The 21,819-nt window shown below is 36.3% G+C and overlaps 1 protein-coding gene across 1 annotated transcript in view; it reads left to right on the forward strand.

Annotated features, from left to right (window-relative positions):
• Window positions 1-21,819, forward strand: part of MTBP (MDM2 binding protein) — a 30,243-nt gene that overhangs the window by 5,858 nt on the left and 2,566 nt on the right. The window contains exons 9-21 of the mRNA XM_057368087.1: window positions 592-686; window positions 1,474-1,546; window positions 3,222-3,339; window positions 5,889-6,062; window positions 7,192-7,305; window positions 8,579-8,743; window positions 9,101-9,194; window positions 10,864-11,019; window positions 13,248-13,343; window positions 16,598-16,864; window positions 18,069-18,300; window positions 19,380-19,493; window positions 20,981-21,046. Of these exons, the coding sequence (XP_057224070.1) occupies window positions 592-686; window positions 1,474-1,546; window positions 3,222-3,339; window positions 5,889-6,062; window positions 7,192-7,305; window positions 8,579-8,743; window positions 9,101-9,194; window positions 10,864-11,019; window positions 13,248-13,343; window positions 16,598-16,864; window positions 18,069-18,300; window positions 19,380-19,493; window positions 20,981-21,046 (1,764 nt within the window). The remainder of the gene's footprint in view (window positions 1-591; window positions 687-1,473; window positions 1,547-3,221; window positions 3,340-5,888; window positions 6,063-7,191; window positions 7,306-8,578; window positions 8,744-9,100; window positions 9,195-10,863; window positions 11,020-13,247; window positions 13,344-16,597; window positions 16,865-18,068; window positions 18,301-19,379; window positions 19,494-20,980; window positions 21,047-21,819) is intronic.

Consider the following 21,819-nt stretch of genomic DNA (forward strand, 5'->3'; position numbering starts at 1 on the left):
AGGAATACATTACAGTTTTTTTTTCAAGCAGAAATTGAGAATTTTTTCAACCTTAATACTCAAAAGTATCTAAATTATGAGTTCTGTATTTATGTAACCTTTTCCACTTAATTTTAAAAGTTTATTTGGGTTTGTTTATTTTTTCTCACACTGTTGCTGTTTCATGTTTTCTGCGGGAAGTAGATAATTGATGGGAACTCCACAATCATAAATATTGATATAAACAAAAATGAGCATTATGAAAATTGGTATCAGTTTAGAGTTTGTTATTTCCATTTAAAAACATGTGTATTTTGCATTGCATTTGTCTGTTCTTGGTGGATCTTATTTTAATTTGAGTAAGAGTTAGAACTCATTTGATGCASACTGTTGATAGTCTACAAAATCAGATTTATTAAAAAAATTAAATGCTGTCCTTGTTTATTTTATTATTTAAAACAGGATATTGTAAGATGTGTTTGTATTCCTTTATACCTCTTTCAGATGTTTTCTGTAAGGCTAATGCCTCCAGCAAAACACTTGAGGAAGATCTGCTGAGATGACGTCATATATAGCGTTACATGTAAAGGTTTTTATTCGATCTCTTTTCAGGTTTTTCATTACTATGGTCCTGCACTGGAATTTTTGCAGATGGTGGTGCTCTCTGATCTACCTTCCATTTTTATATCAGATCTGGAATTTGAGCTGTATCCATTTTTTAAGGATCTGAACATCTACTGATAATTGTCTATAGCAGAAGGAAAACAATCTAGGTCTACCCATGCAAGCAACAGCTAGATCAGGATAGGCAAGGGCTCATTCCATTCTAGCCTGCCAAAATAGTCACAGTGATTCTTCACAAATGGATTTTTTAATTTTGGAATTTAAATTACAATGGCAATAAACAGGTGTTGATGATATTATTGCACATATAATTTGTCTATTGATGTGCATGCTATTTGTGGGAGAAGAATGGGAAAATCTTTATTCTGTGTAAGTTTAAAAAAAGGTCAAGCCATACTAATGAATGAATGTAGCATGCTTCACAATATAGGAACATTTGTCTACAAATCGTGTATTTACTGTGCAGTGAAAATATCTGTGGCAAGGTGTAGCAGAGGAGTTTTCTTTTGAATGTGTGTGTGCTGCAGAGAACTCAAGGTGTATTACTATTGGTTTTTAAAAGTATGTACTTTTGGTACTAGTCTTGGTGTACCAATAGTACTTTAGGATGTGTAAGGCTGCCATGATTCTGAATATATAAATRTTTGTTTCTGTCGGCTGTAACAGAGATGTCAGTAGAGTATTTTATCGTATAACATTTTCAACTGTATCACTTTACCTGGAAAGGTGAGATTTTTATRTTTTGTGATACTGTAGTATCAAAAATCAGATACTTGCAGAACTTCTTTCAAATATGATGGTAACTTGATTTATGAAATAGAGTTGCATAGTTCTTTGTGAAGATGAGGTTCCTTAAAACATTCTATTCAGGAGCCTGTCAAGAAAGCATACCAAGGAGGCATCTGCACTACTTTTGGACCAAATTTCTTCTCTCTCTGGGAAGGTAAAAACTTTTTATTTATGTATAGCAGAAAAATAAGGTATATATATATTCCTTATAATATATATTATAAGTAATATATATATTATAATATATAGTAAGAGTAATGCTTTTAAACCTAATCTCTATGTAAGCTTCTTCAATATTTAGTTCTAAAGCAAATAGGATTTTAAAGGTGCATGCTGAACGCTTTTCAATTTATCTCAGCTAAGTTTCAATCTCCTAAAACATTGTCTAATTTTTAATCCTATCCTGACAGATGATTTCTGTGCTGTCATAATTGAACTATTGATTTATRTTAGCAAAAGGCAGGCATGTGTGCAGCCTGCAAAATATATCTAGCTACTGTGAAATAGCAAGCTTTTTTATTTTACATGTCCATATTCTGATTTTTGATGAAAAGAATTCATGAAACATTTACAATCCTACTTTTTCTCTCCCCACTTTATCTTGGGATGATAGTGAGATTATTTATAGCTACAGTTTAGGGAAGTTTTTTTAGTAGTTATAAAAGAAATTGATGTAAATTAAAACAAAACAGTTTGTGTGTAAATGCTGTGTAAATACTGAAACAGTTATTATGAATAACATACATTCTTTATTTACTGTGGAGATGATATCCCATTATCAGGCTGTATGTTTCATTTTCAGTTTGTTATTTGGGTTTTTRGTTACTTGTTTTCTCCCCTGCTACTCCATTCTCCATTATGCTTAGCCAGAAAAGGATGCTGTACCAAAAAGATGTTGTAAAATGGTTTTATATTGATAAATATAATTAGGTAATTMTATTTAATTTATAACTATAAATTAAATTATTAATTTATATTTAWTTATTTATTTAWTTATTTAAATTAATTAAATTATAATTTAATTTAAAATAATTATTTAATTGTTAATTAAATATTAATTTATATTTAATTTATAACTATAAATAGGTAATTTTCATTTTACTAAAGGACACTGAACACTTGGTCAAACACATTTTTTTGTCTAAGGGTTTGCATTTCTAGTTTTAAGGAAGAAGACRAAACAGTTAAAACACGTTCTCAGGTTACTTTTTAGAGTCTGCACATGTTAAATTGAATATATTTGGAAGATAACAGTTTCTCATAGGGATTTTTTTTCASTCTGCTGCTGGAAATACTGCACATTTATAGGCTTTTGTAAAGCAGTAATGGCGTTGTTTTATTGCTTGAATATTCAACTATGTATGCATAGTTGTTAGTGCTTATTTTTCTGTTAGTGCTTATTGGACTGAAATCTGCATAGAGGTATAAACATAGTCCAGTATCTGGTTAAGGGATAAGGGTAATGTGTAGGAAGGAAAAGGAATGMAGAGCCAGCTATTATCTTTGAATCCTCTTTTCATTCTGGATACTACTGTACAAAAGTGTTTGTAGCCAGGTTATTGAGAGACTTGCAGTACATAAAAAATTCCTTTTTATGTATGAAATGGAAATTCAGCAGTTAATTATCTCTCAACTGGACCGCAAAGTAAACACAATTTTTACAGCTTTTTTGTCAAATGCTGTTGCATTTTGATTGATATGAATGACAGTTGTGTTACTTTTCTTCAACTGAAGTAAATTTGAATTAATGCCAAATCACTAGCTCGAGAATAAAATGTAAAAGAGGTTTCACTAATATTGAATGTCTTGTATTTGCTCTTGTTTTTCAGGTGGGAGCTTTATTTACATTGCCATGTAATGTAAGCAGTGTAGTGATCCCATCTCCTGCCCAACTGAGCACCAAGAAGTGGAAGGAGTATGTGGCTAAGAAACCCAAGGTCATTACTGGTATGTGTTCTTGTGTTTATGTGTGTGTGTGTGTGTGTGTGTACGGTGTGGTATGGTGAGTTTTTTCTTTATTTTTGGGATTCTCTTTTTAACTTCAATGAAATGAAGTTACTGATCGTAATATTCATTGACACAAGAAGATTTGGTGGATGCAAGTTCAGCTGTGCAAACTTGTAGGRAAAAAAAATGATAACACTATGGCAAGCTTTAGGGAAACAAGGCACCTTTAAACCATTTTTGTGTCCTGTCTGTCAGCTAAGATCCAACTTCCACACATCTTGCTGAGGTGATCCTGAAATCTATGGACACAGAGGTTTACTTTCGCAGATGGCAATTTGAGTGTGCCTYACAGAAGTGCTTCCCTACACATTAAGCATTTCCAGAAGTTCTTCAGTGCACTTGCATTTAATTTCAATCTCCTCMTGGGAAAATACAGAATATTAAGAAATGCTGAATACCTGCATTCACCTCAGAGTCAGTGCAATTAAGAATGTGCTCCTTCCTTATGGGGCTGTACTGATGGCAGTGATTCCTCTAATGCACTGTGCCAGTGTTTAGAAATCTGATTCAGAAAGTGATAGAAGAGAATCAGTGCAGATCAAGGCTGGGGGAAATTTCTCAGTTAGCCTGTAAATGTGCCCTGTAAGTGGAGGCAGTGTACACACAGTGACTGTGAAGTTTGTAGGCACTTGAAAATGACAGGCTGAAAGGAACTTGGTTGTATCTCAGTGCTTAAAGTGCTTACCTAGGACAGGATTAGGTGCTGGTTTGTGCCTTCTTTCATGATCTCATTGTTTGTACATGTGATTCCAAGAAACACATGTACATTCCAAGTAAGGGTGACTATTTCTGTTGCCAACTCCGGRTAACTCTTTTTAAAAAGTATGCAGATGAGGATGGCTCCTATTGATGACTGATATTATTTCAGGTTTAGGGACAGGAAAAAATTGAGATGAGTTAGGAAGAGCTGTGCAACAGGACAAGAAGCTTAATTATTATGGAACAGGTGCTGGCAGTATATAGAGTTAAAATTATCTCTGCATGTTTAGAAGTGATAGACGGAGTGTGATTATAAAGCTGGTCACAGCAGTAGCATTTTGCTTATTAGAGGGATACTACTGATGCAGTTACATGAGCATGAGATCCCCAGTGTCTCAAGATCCTTGTGCTGTGCTCCAGTGGAAAGGTTTTGTACAAATATTAACTATTGTGTCATCAGTAATACACAAGACGTTCTTATTTAGCTTGAGTAAAATTTAGAAGAGGAGGAGAAACAYAGTCATTTAAATGTATTTTCTTGTTTAGCTGATTTTTTAGTGGCTACCACTAGTCCRACTGTACTAAGGACTTGTGAATCCTTAATCTCTTCCATCTGTGGGAAAGTAGCATTCTTGGAATTGGTAGTTCTCAAATGCTAAGATTAAAATGAGAAATAAAAGCTTACCCAGGAGGAATCAACTTTGAGATGCCAAGATAAAATAGAAAAGGAATATATTTCAAAAGACATGGGGAACAGGAAATACTGAAAATGTTTCTGGAATCGCTTTTTCTTTATTGTACTTTTTTCTTTCTCTGAATTTATATATTGAGTGTGTAATGGAGTTTCTTCCTCTTCCTTGTGTCCAACTTAAAATTTTCTAGAAACACTGGAACATTTTATACTTGTTGCTAACAAAAATTTATGATACTAATAAATTCTAAGTTTCTGTTGAGTTAATTATTGAGACAGTGCTGCAGGTATCTTACAAAATTGAAAAATTTGACTTTTAAAACTTAGTACATCAAGAAGTATTCATTATCTTGATTGCTGTGTCTACCAAGGTGCTGTAAAATGTTTTCTGTGTAAAAAGATAGCAAACCCATCCTTTCACTGTTACTGTCAGGTCCTRTGTTAATTTACTTTCAAAACTGCATGCTATATGCCAGTGTTTAAAAATAGAATGTCTTTATCTCTCATCCAGGCACAAGGGTAAAGCAGGGAGCAAAGCTTTTATTAATGAATAATGCAGTGTCCTTGGGAAGAGCATGTGCAATATTTCCTTTTCTTCTACAGTTGTATGTTGTTCCACTGAACACTTACATTATTACAGTGCACATATGCAAAAAGGCCTGGTTTTACCTRGCAGAACAGAAACTTCTCTTCTTTRTTTCAGGGTGAAAATGTAGCTTTGGCAGTTAAAGGCTTGCCYGTTACCTGGCCCAGATAAAGAACTTCTCTTGGCTGGTGCTTAGTGTTTCCAGATGTACTTTGTAACCTGCATTATAAAGCTGCCCCTCACTGCAGGATTGCAGAGCTGGTTTTTGGGTACCGCTTCAAGCCAACAACATAGTCCAGCTCAGCTTTGCTCCTGTAGATAATCTGTTTTACTCTTCAGTTTGCAGCTTTGCAGGGAGCGAACATCATCAGTACTTACTGTGAATCCTCAAAAGATATTAAGATTTTTAATRGAACAGAATAGCAAGTGGGAGAGTTTTGATGGTGGATTATTATTMATTTTAAAGTTGTTTTCCTGAGGGTGTTTCATAGTTATGCTCTGATGTTTATTAAGTTCCAGAAATTGAACTGAAAGGAGAATCTTGCCGATACTACTTCTTGCTACAAAGCAATGGCTCTGGAGGATGTAAAGCAACCTTGATTCATTCAGCTGGCCAGGTCAATGGGATGGCTGCTCTTGCTGCAGTAAATGGAAGGCTAAAGGCGAAAGCAGAAGAAACAGAGTCAAGTAAGACTAATTATTTATTTAAGAGTATCTGAATGCAGGCAAATACTACTAAATGTCATAAGTTTCTTTTATTCACTCCAGTAACTTTTTAARGGGAGAAAACAGGGAGGAATATTACATTTTTCATGAAAGTCTCTATTAGCAATATTTTTCCAAATCGGTCAGAAAATCAATAAGAGTTTATTTATCCACAGAATTTGCTGCTGTTGTATTTTTTTAATTCACTATATGAAGTTATTGTCAGTCATTTCTCATAATTGAGATTAGTTGAAAATCATTTATTGTGAAGGGACATACAGGTAATACTAGTGCAAAACAAATTTGTGAAAGCTTAAAGTTTAAAAAGTATGTATTCTTGGTGTGAAAACTGACCAGCCCATGCCAAAAATCTAGGTAAATCTCTTGAAAATCCCGTTTCACTCATGATTTAAAATAAAAACKGCAAGGCCTGTAGGCAAGTTGAGTTTCATTATCACCTTCAATTCCTTTGCAGATGTTTAGGTTACTGCAGAGTGTTTAGGATATGAGCTGGCACTCATATCCTAACTGCTGCACTAAGGGAGAGCAGGTATGCAGACATTTRTCATGGATAGGGGTCATGTTACAGCTACACCTCCTAGAAAACTCTACTAATTCCTGTATTTGTTTCAATAACACTGGCAAAGAAAAGGAGCACAGTGACCTGCATCTTATGTGCTTAATTCCTTATTATCGAAATAAATCTGTGTGTGATATGACTGACTACTCTGCCATTTATCCTAATTAAAATCCCATTAGTACAGTGTCAGAAGACTGAAAGTCCTTGACCATATGTTGGGTGAAAACTTTCCTTTCCTGTGATCAAACTTAGGTTCTTTTTATCTTCTTTAAATGTTAGTGATGTTAATTGTGTTGCCATTATATTGGTTTTGTACAGAAATTAAAAAGTACTAGTCAGGCAGCACTTCCAAATTATCCTCCTGGTGCTCAATTGGAATTGATTTCTTTGTTGTTTTAATGATGTGCCATTTTTGAAAGTCTGGTTGTTTCCTTTGAGTATGAGATTTTTATGTTTTCTATGTTTGTCTTCTTCTATGAAGTAATGACTCGAAAGAGAGATTCATAATAAAATTTCTCCTAATCTGTACAGACTCTCATATTTGTGACTTTATCAAGTCTCTGCCCCGCTATTGTGGAGAGGAGATTGTACAGAGAGAAACGACACTGTCTCGTCTCCAAGTGTTTGCCTTGAAGGAGTATCTCAGTAAGTAATGGGATAATTCTCAAACTTTTAAAATGTCTTCCTTTCAAAATGGATGTGATGGCTCACCTTACAAAACTGAAGTTGTTTGACAACCGAARTGTGTTGATCACTTTGGGAAGAAATAAAGGAAGTTTAGAAACAAACTTGGTAGTATATCCATGTTTATCCATCAGATAATGGAAAAGAGAACACTGAATTCGTATTGGTGGTTGCTACATGAATACTCTGGGTTTTTGAGCAGAGTGTTGAAATAATTCTGTGCAATTCTGTGATGATTTTCCCAAAATCTGTTACTGCTGGATATGCCTTCTACAAAAGTAAGAATTCTGGTTTGGGTTTTTCAGCTTTTTAAAATTTTATTATTTCTTTGAAAAGTCTTAAGCAGCAGAGGAAGACTATGCATTGGAGATTTCTTAGATTGATCATGATGCATCATTCATAACAAAAACTGAAGGGTTATCCTGCTTAGATTTTTTTGACTTTGCAGAGAAGTACATTTGAGTGTCATGATTTTTTTCCATCTTAAATCCATTGTTTTAAGAGACTCAAAAGAAAAAAAATTCTTCAGAGAGATTAGCTGTCTTCTTTAAAATTCTGTGGAGATAATTTAAGTATATGATCATTAACAGAATAGCAGCTTAAAGAAAATAAGCTTTCTGTAAGTGGTCTCCCACCCCTGGCCCCTGCTAACTTAGTCACTCTCAGATTCCTGTCTGCTTCAGCCYTGAGCTTGGGGCTGCTTCAGAGCTTGTGTTGTAGTTTCTTTTGAGTGGGTCACCATTTCTGTTAAGAGACTGATTAGGAACAGTTGGGCTTTACTGAGTGTCCTAAATCACACTAGAATTACCTGACCTGTGAGATTCTGACCAAAGAGACTGGAGCAGGTTATCAGTTTATACTGGAGCCACACCCCTGCAATAGCAGTAAAAACAGATGGRTGGGGGGTTCTGCAGACTGGAGCTCTTCAGTTTTAGTCTCAGCAAGTCCAGAAGTTTGTCTCTGGGCAGTTCAAATCTGGATATACTCAGAAATGCATATACAGAAGTTAAAGGGCTGTAAAAATGTGATTCATGTGTGACTTCAGCTGTTGTCACTGCCRTTTTTTCACTTGTCTGTGAAATTAGCCACCCTTGTCTTTCTTACCAGCACAGTAGTGTCAAGTTAACTTACTCGTGTTACTGGTTTTGGGTGGGGATTTTCTCAGTTTTTTAGCAGGCTCCAGTTGTTCTTTGTTGCTTAGCAGGTGCAGTACCTTTGCTTTTTTCTTTTATAGAGAGWAAGACATTGACCAAGCAGTCTGCAGTTATTTCTACCAATGAGTTTAAAAGCTTGTTAAATCTTACCAGAGAATGTTTTTTGGACCTGTACAGCACTAGTCTTCCTAAACCTGTTCTACAGAAGGTCTCCAGTAAAACCAGGTCATGCCCTGTGACTTGTGGTAAGTATTGTTATTTACAAAATACGCTGTTTATTTTCTTTGGATGTTTTTTCATACATTTTTTTACTAAAAGGAGGAAAGTCTTTTTACCAAAAGAGGAAAATAGGAAGGAAAACTAGCTTTCTAAGTTTATTTTGCAAACTAAAATTACCCTTGCATTACCTATTTCCTTTATCTTCTTTGACAAAAAAAAAAGTGSAGAAAACATTTCTGATTACATCACCAGATCTTTCTTTTATTTACATCCTTTTAGAGATATTCATTGAGGAATATCTACATATAAAGGGCCATATATATCTCTTACTTTAAAGAATAAGATTCTTTTTTTAAGGGTTATCCRACATATATTTCTTGCAGAACCTGATTTAATAGAGCCAAATCCATTGGAGTGGCCAGAAAGACATGTTCTTCAGAATCTGGAAAACTTTGAAAAAAACAAACAAAAAATGAGGTAATAATGAAATACTGGAGATTTTCTTTGTAGCAACCATTGAACATTACTGTAGAGAAGCTTTGTATGTTGATAGTCATTGTGTAATCTGTTTTCAAATATATTGATAATCTTTCAAAATAGTGCTTAAGGCTAAAACTATTTTTCTGTCAATTTCCCACAGGTGTATTTTTTTTTTGGTATTAAAAGAAGTATTGTTTTGATTTTTATTGACTAAATGCCACTGGAATCTAGCTAAAAGTAGAATAGTTCCAAAAYTAAATTGTCAGAATGGCATTTCAAGAAAATAGTAGCCATGGTAGAAAAACATGCAAAATCTATTATTTCTCCCAACATGCCCTAAGTAATGAATATAATTTAATAGTTTTTGTCAGCATGTGCAATGTGTTCTAATCTCATATTTCCTGAATATTCAGTATTTTGTATCATGTCTCAAATAATTTTAAAGTTGAAGAGCCTACTGGTTTTATGCTTGCAATTTATATTTAGTTATGTTTTTCCTTCAGTGCTGTTCAGATGACACCTGTAGATCTTTTTGTCCCTTAATACAGCCAGTTGATTTCAGTTAGCTCTCACTTTATATAGACTTGTCACAGGAGGTCCAGGCTGGGTATYAGGAAAAGGTTCTTCACCCAGAGGGTGTTTGGGCCCTGGAACAGCTCCCCAGGGCAGTGGTCRCAGCACCAAGGCTGACAGAGCTCAGAGAGTGTTTGGGCCATGCTGTTGGGCACAGGGTGTGACTCTTGGGGATGGTGCTGTGCAGGGTCAGGAGCTGGACTCGATGATCCTTGTGGGACCCTTCCAACTCAGCTTATTCTGTGATTCTGTGATTTAATGGTCTTTGCTGGTGTTGATGTTCTTACTGACAGACCTGTAGAGCCAAGTGTCTAGTTGTCCTTTCCTGAGTCACTTCCATCCCAATTTTCTCATTCAAATACCACAGTTGGCCATGGCTTAGATTGGAGTTCTGCATGTGAGAAATTCTCACGTTAGATACCTGCTTTCTCATGAGTATTATTATTGTTATTATTGTTATTATTATTATTATTATTATTATTGTTACTATTGTTATTATTGTTATTATGGATTTTGTTTTCCAAACAGGAAAGTTTTTCCTTCTAATTAGCTGTCAAAAAGCTTACTGAAACACCTTTCATAGTCAGTGTTTATTTCATTTCTCATAATCTGAACTGATCTTTCTTATCCTGATCAGAATACAGCATGTTGCTTAACAGTACAAAAGAGAGAACTTTGCTATACTTGATTGAAGACACTAAAAACAAAGTGAAGGGTTGCATGCAGTAKTGGCTTTATGGTTCCTTTCCTGTAATTGTATGTATTTTTTTGTTTTAATGGGAACCAATTTTTGGTCCTATAATAGAAAAAAAGGGTGAATACTATTCTTCCCATGTTATATTTCATAAYGGAGCTCTGAATTCTTGAATAAATTACCTTCTTCAGTAGAATGTTAAGAGTATTTTTACCAATTATGATGTTCTTTATCATGAACATCTGTGTGAACGTTCTAAAGAAGCAACCTTGTTCATTTTAGTTTGGTACTAGTTTAATTGCTCCAGAGTAGCAATGGTTTAATATCTTTTAAAATACCATGAGTTTATGAAAAAAAAAAAAAAAGAAAAAAATTAGATCTTTGCTTCCTCTTTTCCAGAGTTTCTCTGTTTGCACATTCCTCTGAGCAATTGCTGGGACATAAAGACAGCCAGCGGGAGTCACTGACATTGCTGGATGCTAAAGAGYTGCTGAAATATTTCACACCAGAAGGGCTGCCCGTGGGGGAGCTCCAGCCACTCCAAGTTCCCAAGCGGTATGAAATGAATCAGCATGCTAAAGCCAGTGAAGAGCACACTCAGAGCTGATGTAGGGGAACGTAAATAAGGATGGGATGAGAGTCACAGAGCAGTCTAAAAACTCAGTAGGAGAGTTTGTAACTTGCAGCATCCTTGCGTCACTTGCCAGCCCGTGAAATMATTTTGGTGCTCCACTCAGTCATGCTATTCAGTTCTTTCAGAATCTGAAATGGCTGGAGAGGATGATATTGGTCCTACRCATTTAAATAACAAAATAATCACTTGAAGCACAAACGTGTGCTGGTGGAGCCTCCCCCAGCTGCTGCTGCCCTGTATTTCTATTTTCCAAAAGAGTATTTCTAGCAAAGCAAAAGTTGCTGTGGCAAAACTTTAATTTTATTAGTGTGATTTCTTTTGGCACAGGGGAGTCTAGGTGGGAAGGCAAAGTAAGAAAAGGCAATAGCTGAGCCTGTTTAACTGTGTTTGTCTCCYGTCATGCTTCTTATATGGTAAAGCGTTTCTTAAAGGAAGCTTATCTACTCTGGTGGCTTTGCAAGTGTTCATTCTTAGTATGTCTGCTGGTAAATATTAGAGTATTAACCACTGCTTTTTCAACACAAAGATACATGGAATTAATGGAGTAATTTTCAGGGTCTGAACATCTGTTAAAAACCAGATAGTGTTTGTAGAAACAGAATCTATACTGTTGTACAGTGTGTCATAGACTGCTAGGTAAGCAAGACAGTCTTTGYAGTCACTAGAGGTGTATTTGTTGACCTGTTTAATATTGAATAAGAATCTATAATGCAATTATTTGACAGTATAGAGCCCTTGATCATTTTTCAGACTTCATTATATGCAGTAGGAGTGCTTGTGAGAGGGAAAGGTACTGTAGTATTTTGGATTTTCTGTAGGATTTTTGMGACTTCTGTGAATTGTGTGCTGAAGTTTCGAAATGAACCTAAATATGTTCTGAGCAGAGAATTTAAGCAAGTTAGAAAATACGCAGTGAGGTTTTAGAATCTCCTACTCAGTTTTTAATGATTGCAGAAGATTTAGAATTTTGGCTAAAATATTTTACTTCCAACTAGTTGTGTGGGAAAGAAGTGAACAGCTTTTCACTACAAATTTCTATTTTTTTAGTCTTTGATTTTTTTCAAAGCCTCTAGAGGTSCACTATAGCATAGAATACCTTGAGTCTTTTGAAAGATATGCTTTCAGCTACAGATGAGTGAGATGTGAATTTGAATTGGGTCCAGCTGAATTCTATACTCCGAGCTTCTCACTCCCCTAGCAGATGCTCTGACTAAATGCTCTGGAATAATGAGTGGCTTTGCACAGTAGGTGATAAAGAACAGTGAATACACACCCAAGGATTTTCCTGACCAATGGAAGGACTGAAGAGATTTTGAGAAAGGCATGTTCACTTGTTTCCCATGTTTGAGCTTAAATAGAAGTTTGATAGATTATAGTTTTGGTTGACAGTCTTTCTAAGCTATTGTCTTGCTAGACTCAGTATCACATCTTTCCTGGATGTTTTTGTCAGATAATTATTCCAGGGGTAATGGTGCAGACACAGTCTATATGAATAAAATTTGAAGTGGTCTGTAAGTTTCAGATTCTGCTACATCTTGCCTTCATCTCTTCCGTTCTTTAGAGATGAAAGTAAGGGTTGAGATCTGGCAGCAAGAACTTTCTATCTGCCTTGCTGTGGTTTATTCTGTTGAAATACCTTCAAGTACACTCATAAGATTTAGCTGCAGAGGTTACTAGCTAGAACTGAAATATCCCAAGACACAAGGTGTTAGTTATGAACTCTGGGAAAGGTGACTTAGGTGAGGCAATGGTTTGAAGCCAAAGGGAAGGAATTCACTACTTAGTGTCTGATTAAGAAATGGGAGGTCAGTTCCCAGTTCTTCTCAGTTCATTCTACTGCTCAGGTCTCCCATTGTAAAATGGAGTGATATTTGCCTGGTTTTGTTGGTAAATTATTTGGAGTAGTGACCTTAAGTGTCTAAGAAATGTCCAAGAGCTTTTGTAATAATAGTAGCTCAGTTGGAATTTTGAACCTAAATTCTCACTTCAATACAGATTTAATTTTCCATTGGTACTTTATCCTAGGGGCTTAGCTGCAAGGCATGCTGTTTTGGTCTTCCTATGCCAAGGCATTTGTTTCTGATTTTTGGAAGTAACATTTATCTGGATGGTAATTGGTTAAAATAGATCTATATTCTTCTGCTTTCAGTGAAAATGCATTTCTTTTGACACCAGAGCTTACTCCTCGAAAACTCAGAGGTTTGCCTTTTGAAAAAGCAGCTGGATGCCATTATCATGGACTTGAGTAAGTTTCCTGGCTTCTTTTCCCAGATTTATTTTTTAGTTTCCAGTCTAGGTATAATTAGAAACATTTGAACTGACACATATGTTAATTATGGAAAATTTTATATATCCTTTTCCTTTGTTGGAACAACTGCACCTCTCCATTTCTTGCTTTTAGCCACTGATTAAAATTGCAACATTCCTGCCTTGATGATGGCAATGTAGAAAGATTTAAGAGGTTTTTTTCTCAGTTTTACTGCTGTATCCATTCTCAGTGTCTCTGAAAATTTTAATTCAGAACTAAAAATGGGAAGGGAAGTCGGGTTCGTTTGCACATATCAAGTTTGCACATATCAAGCACAAACACTAGGTACATACTTGATTTCTGCTTTGATATTAAGAGTCTACCTGTAGACTCTTTCAGACTAATAGTCACAAGGTTTATGAGACCTGATATGATGCTACCTGTGTGTTCAGGGAACCTGAAAATGCCAACAAGTAAGTGTTAGTGGTAACAATCCATRGAAGAATCCTTATGGTTAGGACTGTTATTTAATCCCAGCAAGCCAGCAATAGTTATTTTGTCAAAGCAAACAAATAGGCAGATTGTCATATAATGTAGCTAGCTGTATAAAAATAGATCACAAAAATACAAATATTGACAATGAGGACAAAAGGAAAAATGTTACAGAAATGCTAGAGTAGATAATTCAGCATAATGCTTCCATATAGACAGTCTTAATGCAGTATATATTAAGAAATGCAGTAGATACCAAGGATAGTGAACTCAGTCTTTGTGGAAATTTCTTCTGCCTCCTAAAATCACATTTTCAGGTTATCAGAATGTGACTAACAATGCTGCTGATATTTTTTTCCTATCAGTTTTAAAAATACTTTGGCTAAGCCTGTGTTTAAYATCTGGTCATTTTAGCTGGTTCTCTAGGGCAGTGAAGCACTCATTCTATCTCTTTAGCTATCTCTTTTTTTTTAAATGGTAACTCTTGAGCCTGTTAGCCTTTTTAGATTTGTAGTGAGTGGTACAGAGAGGCAACTGGGTAGATAAGAGAAATGCACATGGTASGTGTGAGAAGAAACCACTTGTCTGTTGTTTGTTGCTATGTGGTATCTTGCTGCCCTGCCTGACCTCAGCAAGGAGTGTGCCTGGGATTTCAAACTAGGCACAGCACAGTTTGTGCTGCCTCTTCTCCTAGCAAAATGTGATAGGTATAGACCACAGGGATGCTGGGTATTGTGGAGAGGAGGAAGATCCTGGTGTATTAAAATTACAGGGGCAATATGCGTAGCAGTAGGGARGGATGCGCTGGAGTGAGGTGTACCTGTATGACCAGAACAAGATACTCTTGTAACAACATACAATYGTAGTTATGGGACAGATGTGTTCTGTACTATGCAGTTTTCACCTGCCCAGCTGCTGTGTTTGTATTTGGAGGTAAAGTCTTGTTACCAAAACAAGGAGTAGCAGTTATCATTAAAAGATTTGAGTTAGAAGGGACCTTAAAGATTGTCTAGTTGCAGCCTCCATGCCATGGGCAGATTCACCAGCATCCCAAATGTTTTTCCCCAGAGCTGCTGTTAACTAATTTTTCACTCAGCCTGTATTTGTGCTGGCACTGCCCTGACCCAGGGGCAGGACCTTGTACTTGGCCTTGTTGAACCTCACAAGGTTTGCACAGGCCCACCTCTCAAGCCTCTGCATGGCATCCCTGCCCTCCTGAGTGCTGACCACACCACATGCTGCTGAACACACCACATGGTGTTCATGGCAAACTGCTTTCCTGAAGTCCAGGGGTGAGTTTGCTGTGTGCTCTCCTTGCTGCCCTGAGAATCTCAAACTCCACTATTTAATGGTCACTGCAGCCAAGACTGCCCTTGAGCTTCACATTCCCCAGCAGGCCCCCCTTGTTTGTGGGAACAAGGCCCAACATAGCACCTCCCTCACTTGGAGAAGGAAGTTATCTGCATTCCAGGAACCTCCTGAATTGCCTGTGCCCTACTGTGTTGCCCTCCAACAGATTACTGGGGTGGTTGAMGTCCCCCTTGAAGACCAGGACTTGTGAACATGAGGCTGTTCCTGTTTATGATTGAATCAAATTTTTGGTATAATGAACATAGGCCAGATAGATGCTGTGTTGCAAATGAGAAATGAATTGCCATTAAAGCAGTGAGTAAAATGACAGTTTAACTTTTAAAGTGAAACAGATTTTTTTATCTTTGTAGGGGATATGACTACTCAGGGGACTGAGAATATAAATAAGAAAAATTAAATACCTTGAAATTTTGAAGTTAAGAGTACTTACTCTCTTATCAGATAATGATTTTATGTCTAGGGGAAAGTCTTCCTCAGCTGTAGAAATGGATTCATCAGCCAGTTATTAGAAAAACTAATTTCTCTCTGAATATGAAAATACTCTGAACAAAGTGGAAACATCAGATCTAGCAATTYGACTCCATGTTAAAAGATAAAAGAATGTGTCTGGCCTTCCTAAGAGTGGGAAACATTGCTGAACAGTTTGAAGGGTGGGGCTGAGTGATAGCTCACGCTGTTCAGAACACTTTGTAACAAAGAGGCTGAAATAATGCTGGATTTACTGTTACCTTTCCCTGCAGTACAGGTAGTGTAAGTCGCTGGGTGATGAAACACCTGTTGTTTTGCAAGGAGTCCTGAAAATCCTTTGCACCAGAAAAAAAAGTTAAGATGCATTTTGTGTTGTTGTTATCTCGTGTGTATTTTACTGAGTTGGCATTGTTCATTTGTTATCTCTTAGCCCCACTGTAGTTAATACAGTTTGTCATGTTGATTTCATTGATTAAACCACTTACTCATTGTAGTTAATGGGAAGCTTGTGCTTGCTCAATGCAACTTTTTTTTGTACTTTTAACCCTTAAAAATGTGAATCTGTCATTTAGCTTTGTCTGTGATAAAGACTATAAGTTGCATTTCAAAGAGCTTGTTCAAGGGAAAAATGCTGCTAATATCCATGGAAATCTTATAAGAACATAGGGTAAAGAGTCACAAATAGTATATGAGTGAGTTTCTTTGTTAGAGTGGGACTTAAGGATAGCGAAATCCATCAGGCAAGTGTTAATTTACTGGGCTGTTAAAAGTTTCTTTCAGAACAGTACACCAGTTCAAACAACAACAAAAAGGTTTTGGAGTTCACATGACTGTTGAAAGTAAGTTTTTCTGATTGTAATAACACAGAGACCTTCTCTCACAGATTTCTTTCTCTCTCTCTCACCCAATTTCAATTTCAGATACTGTCTAGATAACAGAAGAGCCTTAGAGAGAGATTTGGGATATGCTGAACTTCAAACTCGTCTTATTCGCTATGAGACTCAGACTACTTGCACCAAAGAATGCTGCCCTGTGCCACTTGTCTTGAGTCCTCTCCCATCTCCTGCAGTCTTGTCAGAGCCTGGAAGTGTCCCTGATGGAGAGTCTTTACAAAGTGAATTCAAGACAGAGACATCAAGGCTAAAACGCAGATCAAAAGACCTGGATTGYTTTTATCCTAAGAAAAGGTAATGCCCTGAATAAAATGATTCTTTAGCATGAAATGTTTCAGTAGTCTCTTGTGAACTGCATCTTTCATTTCATCTCAAAATGTTTTAGTGAAGCTATCTAGACAAATGTTCTAGTTGTTTAATCCTCTTCTGTGGGTTCATTTTTCTTTTTCAAGTGTGAKCTCTCATTGATGGCATGACATTAATCAAAACCATGTGGCACAGGCACACTTTATTTAACAGATTTGGGGTTATATCTTGCCAAGTCTCAAGTGCCTTTGAAAAGATGACAGATAGTCTCATCTAGGACTGAAACTGTCGGTGCTGCTGCACTACGAATAAACTACTAAAGGTTTAGAAAGCCAAGGACTGCACAAACAGAATAATTSAATTTCTAATCCAAAGGACTGCTGGCACAGGATGCCCTACCAAAATTCAGTCTTATTGTCAGCTTGTTTATTAAAGTCTTTTCTGGAAGTCTAGTTTTTAAGATTTTCTTTTGTACCTTGTCCTCACTGTGAAAGTGCAAACTCTGTCACTGAAAATAACTGSTATGTAAAACTATTTCTGAATTCACTTTCTATTCTAATACTTCATTTCTTCCTTATTTCCAGTTTGATACCCTTTGCAATCTAATCAAAGTAAGCCCTTAACAGAGGTCTGGTTTTAGAAATATGCATATCTTTTGCAGCTTACTGAAGTTAGAAAAGAAGATGTGATTGTACTTAACTTTTCATAAATTGGAGTTTGGAATTGCTGATGCTCTTACAGTTGAAGGAACAAGGATTACAATGTTCCCATGGAATTATAATGCCCAACTTCCTGTAGTTAAAGATGAAYTGTGATATTCCTGTAGGGCCAAAAGAAATGAAATAGTTTCAGGAAGTTTTTGTCTTACCATAAGACTTGAGGCCAATTCTCTTCTGAAGAGTTTTGTTTTCTTAGTTACCCCATTTCTTCCATTTGTTTCTAGACTTTTTAAATCAGAGGTGCAATAGCTCTACATGTCAGAGCCCAATCTTTAATCCAGACAGGTGTTCTTATAATACAAAAAAAAAWTACAGAATAGAATCCTGTCTTTCTGTCTGCTGTCTTCAGATGTAATTTGCAAGAATACTTAGTGCTTTRAAGCCACAGCCTCTGTAGCAGAAACAATGGCACTAAAAGAGTCAGTACAAAACCTGAAAGTTATTTTTATTGGGTTTTAAAATTTTCTTTCTAGGCTAACCAAATCTGAAAGTACAGACTCCCTCCTGTCTCAGGCCAGTGGAAGCAGCAGGAGTCACTGTGCAGTTGCTGTCACMAGGAAACGCTCGGAAAGATCAGTTTCTGTGGCTGCAGTGCCATCAAAACAGCCTGGCCAAGCCCCCAGAGCAGCCACCAAGGCTGGCTCAGCTGCAGAGCCCGAGACCTCAAAGCCAGAGAAGGAATCGAGATCCCAGAAACAYACGAGGGTAAATACCTATGTTGTTCTCTTAGTGAAGAAGCAGCTGTTTAAATTCTTTCCATGGGACTTGATTTTTAAAATTTTTTTAACTCACTATCTTCATCTCTATTTGTTATTTTAAAATTTCATTCTGCTCCATTGTGTAAGTGAATCCTGAAGGCAYTGAGGAGAATGCTGGAGAAGCAAGGAATGAAAAAAATATGTAAAGGAGTATTTTATCATGCCCAGGGAATTAAGGCTGAGAGAGATAACAATGAGGAATAAAAAAGGTGAAAATTAATATCAATGAACAGGAATTATGAAATATGTATGATTAATGTWAAACCTAAAGGCACCAAAGAAATATTTGTGCTGAAAGAGTCAAAGGCATTGTGGAAGAACAGATTATTCTGCTAGAGATATTAAAGAGATTCCAGTAGTTCTGTAAGTCCATTAATTGAGATAGCAGTTAAATAATTTGGTGGAATAGTGTTTAAATAATAGCTGTGTATAGTAGGAATGCTCTTCTAAAATACAACACACAAAACTGTTTCTGGCTTGGGGATAATGATTTTAAGTTTAAGTCAGGGTCCAAGGAAGCATAAATTGATGTGACTCATTCAAACCTACAACAGATTTTAAATATATTTGATGTAAAGAATGTGAGAGGAAATTTTCTATTGAGACTTYAGTGTCAGTTTTTTTAAAAACTATTTTTATTTTATATGGATGCATCAAACAAGGGGATACTGCTATAGCAAAAAGTGATCTTTYAATATATTTTGTTTTGGAGAGGGAAAAAAAAACCCAAGGTAATATTGGCTTCTTTTTTATCTTCCAAGTTCCATGTTAATATTCACTGGCCCTTTACATTGCCTTGACATGTAAGCATTTTTGTAATTTTTTTTTAAATGAAAGGAATGGAAATAGATTGTTAAATGACTCTGCTCAAATTCAGGCAGTGAGGTGATGGCATTGTGGCAATGGATTAAAGACAGACAAGATCACAAAAGATCAGGTTTTCTGTTTTGGACTTTTTTGCTTCCCTTGGACAATTTTTTGAGTCAATAGTTGGGATAAACTGAGTGTGTTTCTGCTGTTTCCAAGATGCTGAAGGAGGTGGTTGCTAAGACTCTTCAAAAACATGGAATTGCAGAGGATCACAAGTGCTTCGCATCATGCAGCCAACGTCTATTTGAGATATCAAAGTTCTACTTAAAGGTAACTAGAAGACACACTTACAGTTCTTTATTCTTAGTTAAGTGAACCCATTCCTGAATAAAACTTGAGATAGCATGTGGGATATTCAGACTTGATTAAGCTAATATTTCTCAGTGGTGTGTAGATTGTGTGGAGAAATCTTTGAAWTTTTTTTGTTTTAAACCTTCTAAACCTTCTGTTTTAAACCTAGGTCAGATCACAMAGCAGCAACAGCTAAGGAAGCAATAGAGTATCTCCCAGTTGTAGCTGTGGCAGTTCAGCTTCTCCCTTGTTCTAAGGCTGGTGGCTCAATAAGTACTCACAGAACTGACTCAAAAATTCCAGTCCCCTGACACGGTGTGCAGTATTATCTGACACACTGGCTCAGTAGCACCCTGCAGAATTGATGTCAATACTTGATCCGGGCACAAAATCGAGTTTATTGCAGTATGGGTTGTTTAAAAGCTGTTGCTCACAAGCTGAGCTGCTGTTCTGTTCATTTGCATGTTTTTAGCTTACCACTCTGGGTAAACTAACTCAGTTTAGTCAACTTCGGTAACGGTGATTGAAGCTAAATGAAAGTTGAAAGGGACTGGATGCCTACACAGACAATATCTTAGTGATAAGCACCAACTTCTTGAATAATTGGAACACAGTTGTGCAGTCACTCTGTAAGTGCTCCCAAGATCTCCCTGAAATATGCCCTGAAGGAAGATCTCCTAATCCAAAATGAGAAATGGCTGCACATGGCAGTGAGTGAGTAGGGCAAATCAGTGGGTTCATGGTTCCATTCCAASTACAAAAGGAAAAGAAAGAATATAGCAGTGATCCTGTTCTTTCTAGAGAGAGATRTCCCAGGATTTTATTCCCCTGAACTGTCTTGCAGCTTCAAGTCTGTGGGAGCCCTTTGAATCCTTTTGTTTGCTGCATAACTTAGTAGCATGGTATCATAAGCATCATTTTGCTCTGGAGACAAGTAGTAAATGAATTTTCTTCTCTTCGAGCAAAGTTTTGTTCTTGCTTTGTTTTAAAAGAGTAGATTAAGTTGGACTAACTAATTGGACTGCAAAACAGAAAAGCCTGTCTACATTTTTCCTTTTCTTGCACTGATTTTCTTTTCTGATGTCCACTTCTCTCTTGCCAGAACTCTGTATTACAGTGTAAGCTCACAACTGATTTCCATTTTATATAGAAATAAGATYTCAATCAAGACTGTTAAAAACTTTTTTATTATTTAAGCAAAGAATAGTTCTTGAAGTGTGCAGGTTAGGAAGACTCGGTCATAATTGAGTTCTGGGTTTGGACTGGTGTAAGGAACCCTGCAACCCACTGGAATAGATTTAAATTATTTTCCTTTTTATATTAAAGAAAGCGAAGTTAAATAATTCTTCTGTTCTGAACAAGGTGATATAAGTGAAATGTCACCTGGGTTATTAGGGCTCTTATAACCCAAGTTAGAATGACCATATGAGTTTGCTGATTTCTGTGGCCTTTCGTTTCATATTTAGGATCTTAAAACTTCTAGAGGCCTTCTTGATGAAATGAAGAAAACAGCAAATGGCAATGTTAAGCAGGTAAGACCATGTGTTTATTTGTTCCTGTACACAGTCAAGGCTAAATGTTGCTGTGGCAACTTGGCTGTAGGAGGGTTTGGTCCRCAGCTTTCAGAGATGAAGAAAGTGCATTTCCTTGGCTGTGGGTCTCGTTTCACTCTGATCTCATGGAGAATTTCTCTCAATCAGTAGTGTCCCAAGGAAAAATTTCCAGTTGCACATGTTCAGAGTTTGGGTGGTATTCTAGTTATAGCTGGTGAGATGATGTGCCACTGTGAGACATGGAAATGAAGACAATAAATGTTTCTACATCACTGAAACAAAAAAAAAGAGAGATGAGATTTTTCTGTAATTGAAGGAAGCCTGGATCATCAGGGAATTCTTATTTCCTTCAACACAAGAAAAGAAGATTTCCTTTCAAAGGTTCGGAAGTAATAAATGAGTCTATAAAAGGATTTTTTTTCTAAAAAAGAAATGAAAATAATTTTCATTATTTTTCAGTAATTTTAGGCTTGTGAGTAACTGTAAATGCAGGGGATATCAGGTGAGGTTATTTGTGTGTAAGGTGGGACTTAGGTGAACAGCAGCACAGAGCAAATGACAGAAGTAAATATTCCTCCTGAAATRAAGTAACTCTGATTAAAATTGTGAKAAATATGCWGAAGTRACTCCATGATTTGGAAARCAAAAGGGAAAAAAGCATMATRTAYAATTGTAGTACAGTTTGCATAATCATTAATTGAAAGGAAGAATTTGAACWGAGGTAGTTAAGTAATAGAATATAGACTGAGGGA

Source organism: Malurus melanocephalus, unplaced genomic scaffold (genome assembly GCF_030028575.1).
Source record: "Malurus melanocephalus ecotype Western Australia unplaced genomic scaffold, MMel_1.1 scaffold_3, whole genome shotgun sequence".
Lineage (NCBI taxonomy): Eukaryota > Metazoa > Chordata > Aves > Passeriformes > Maluridae > Malurus > Malurus melanocephalus.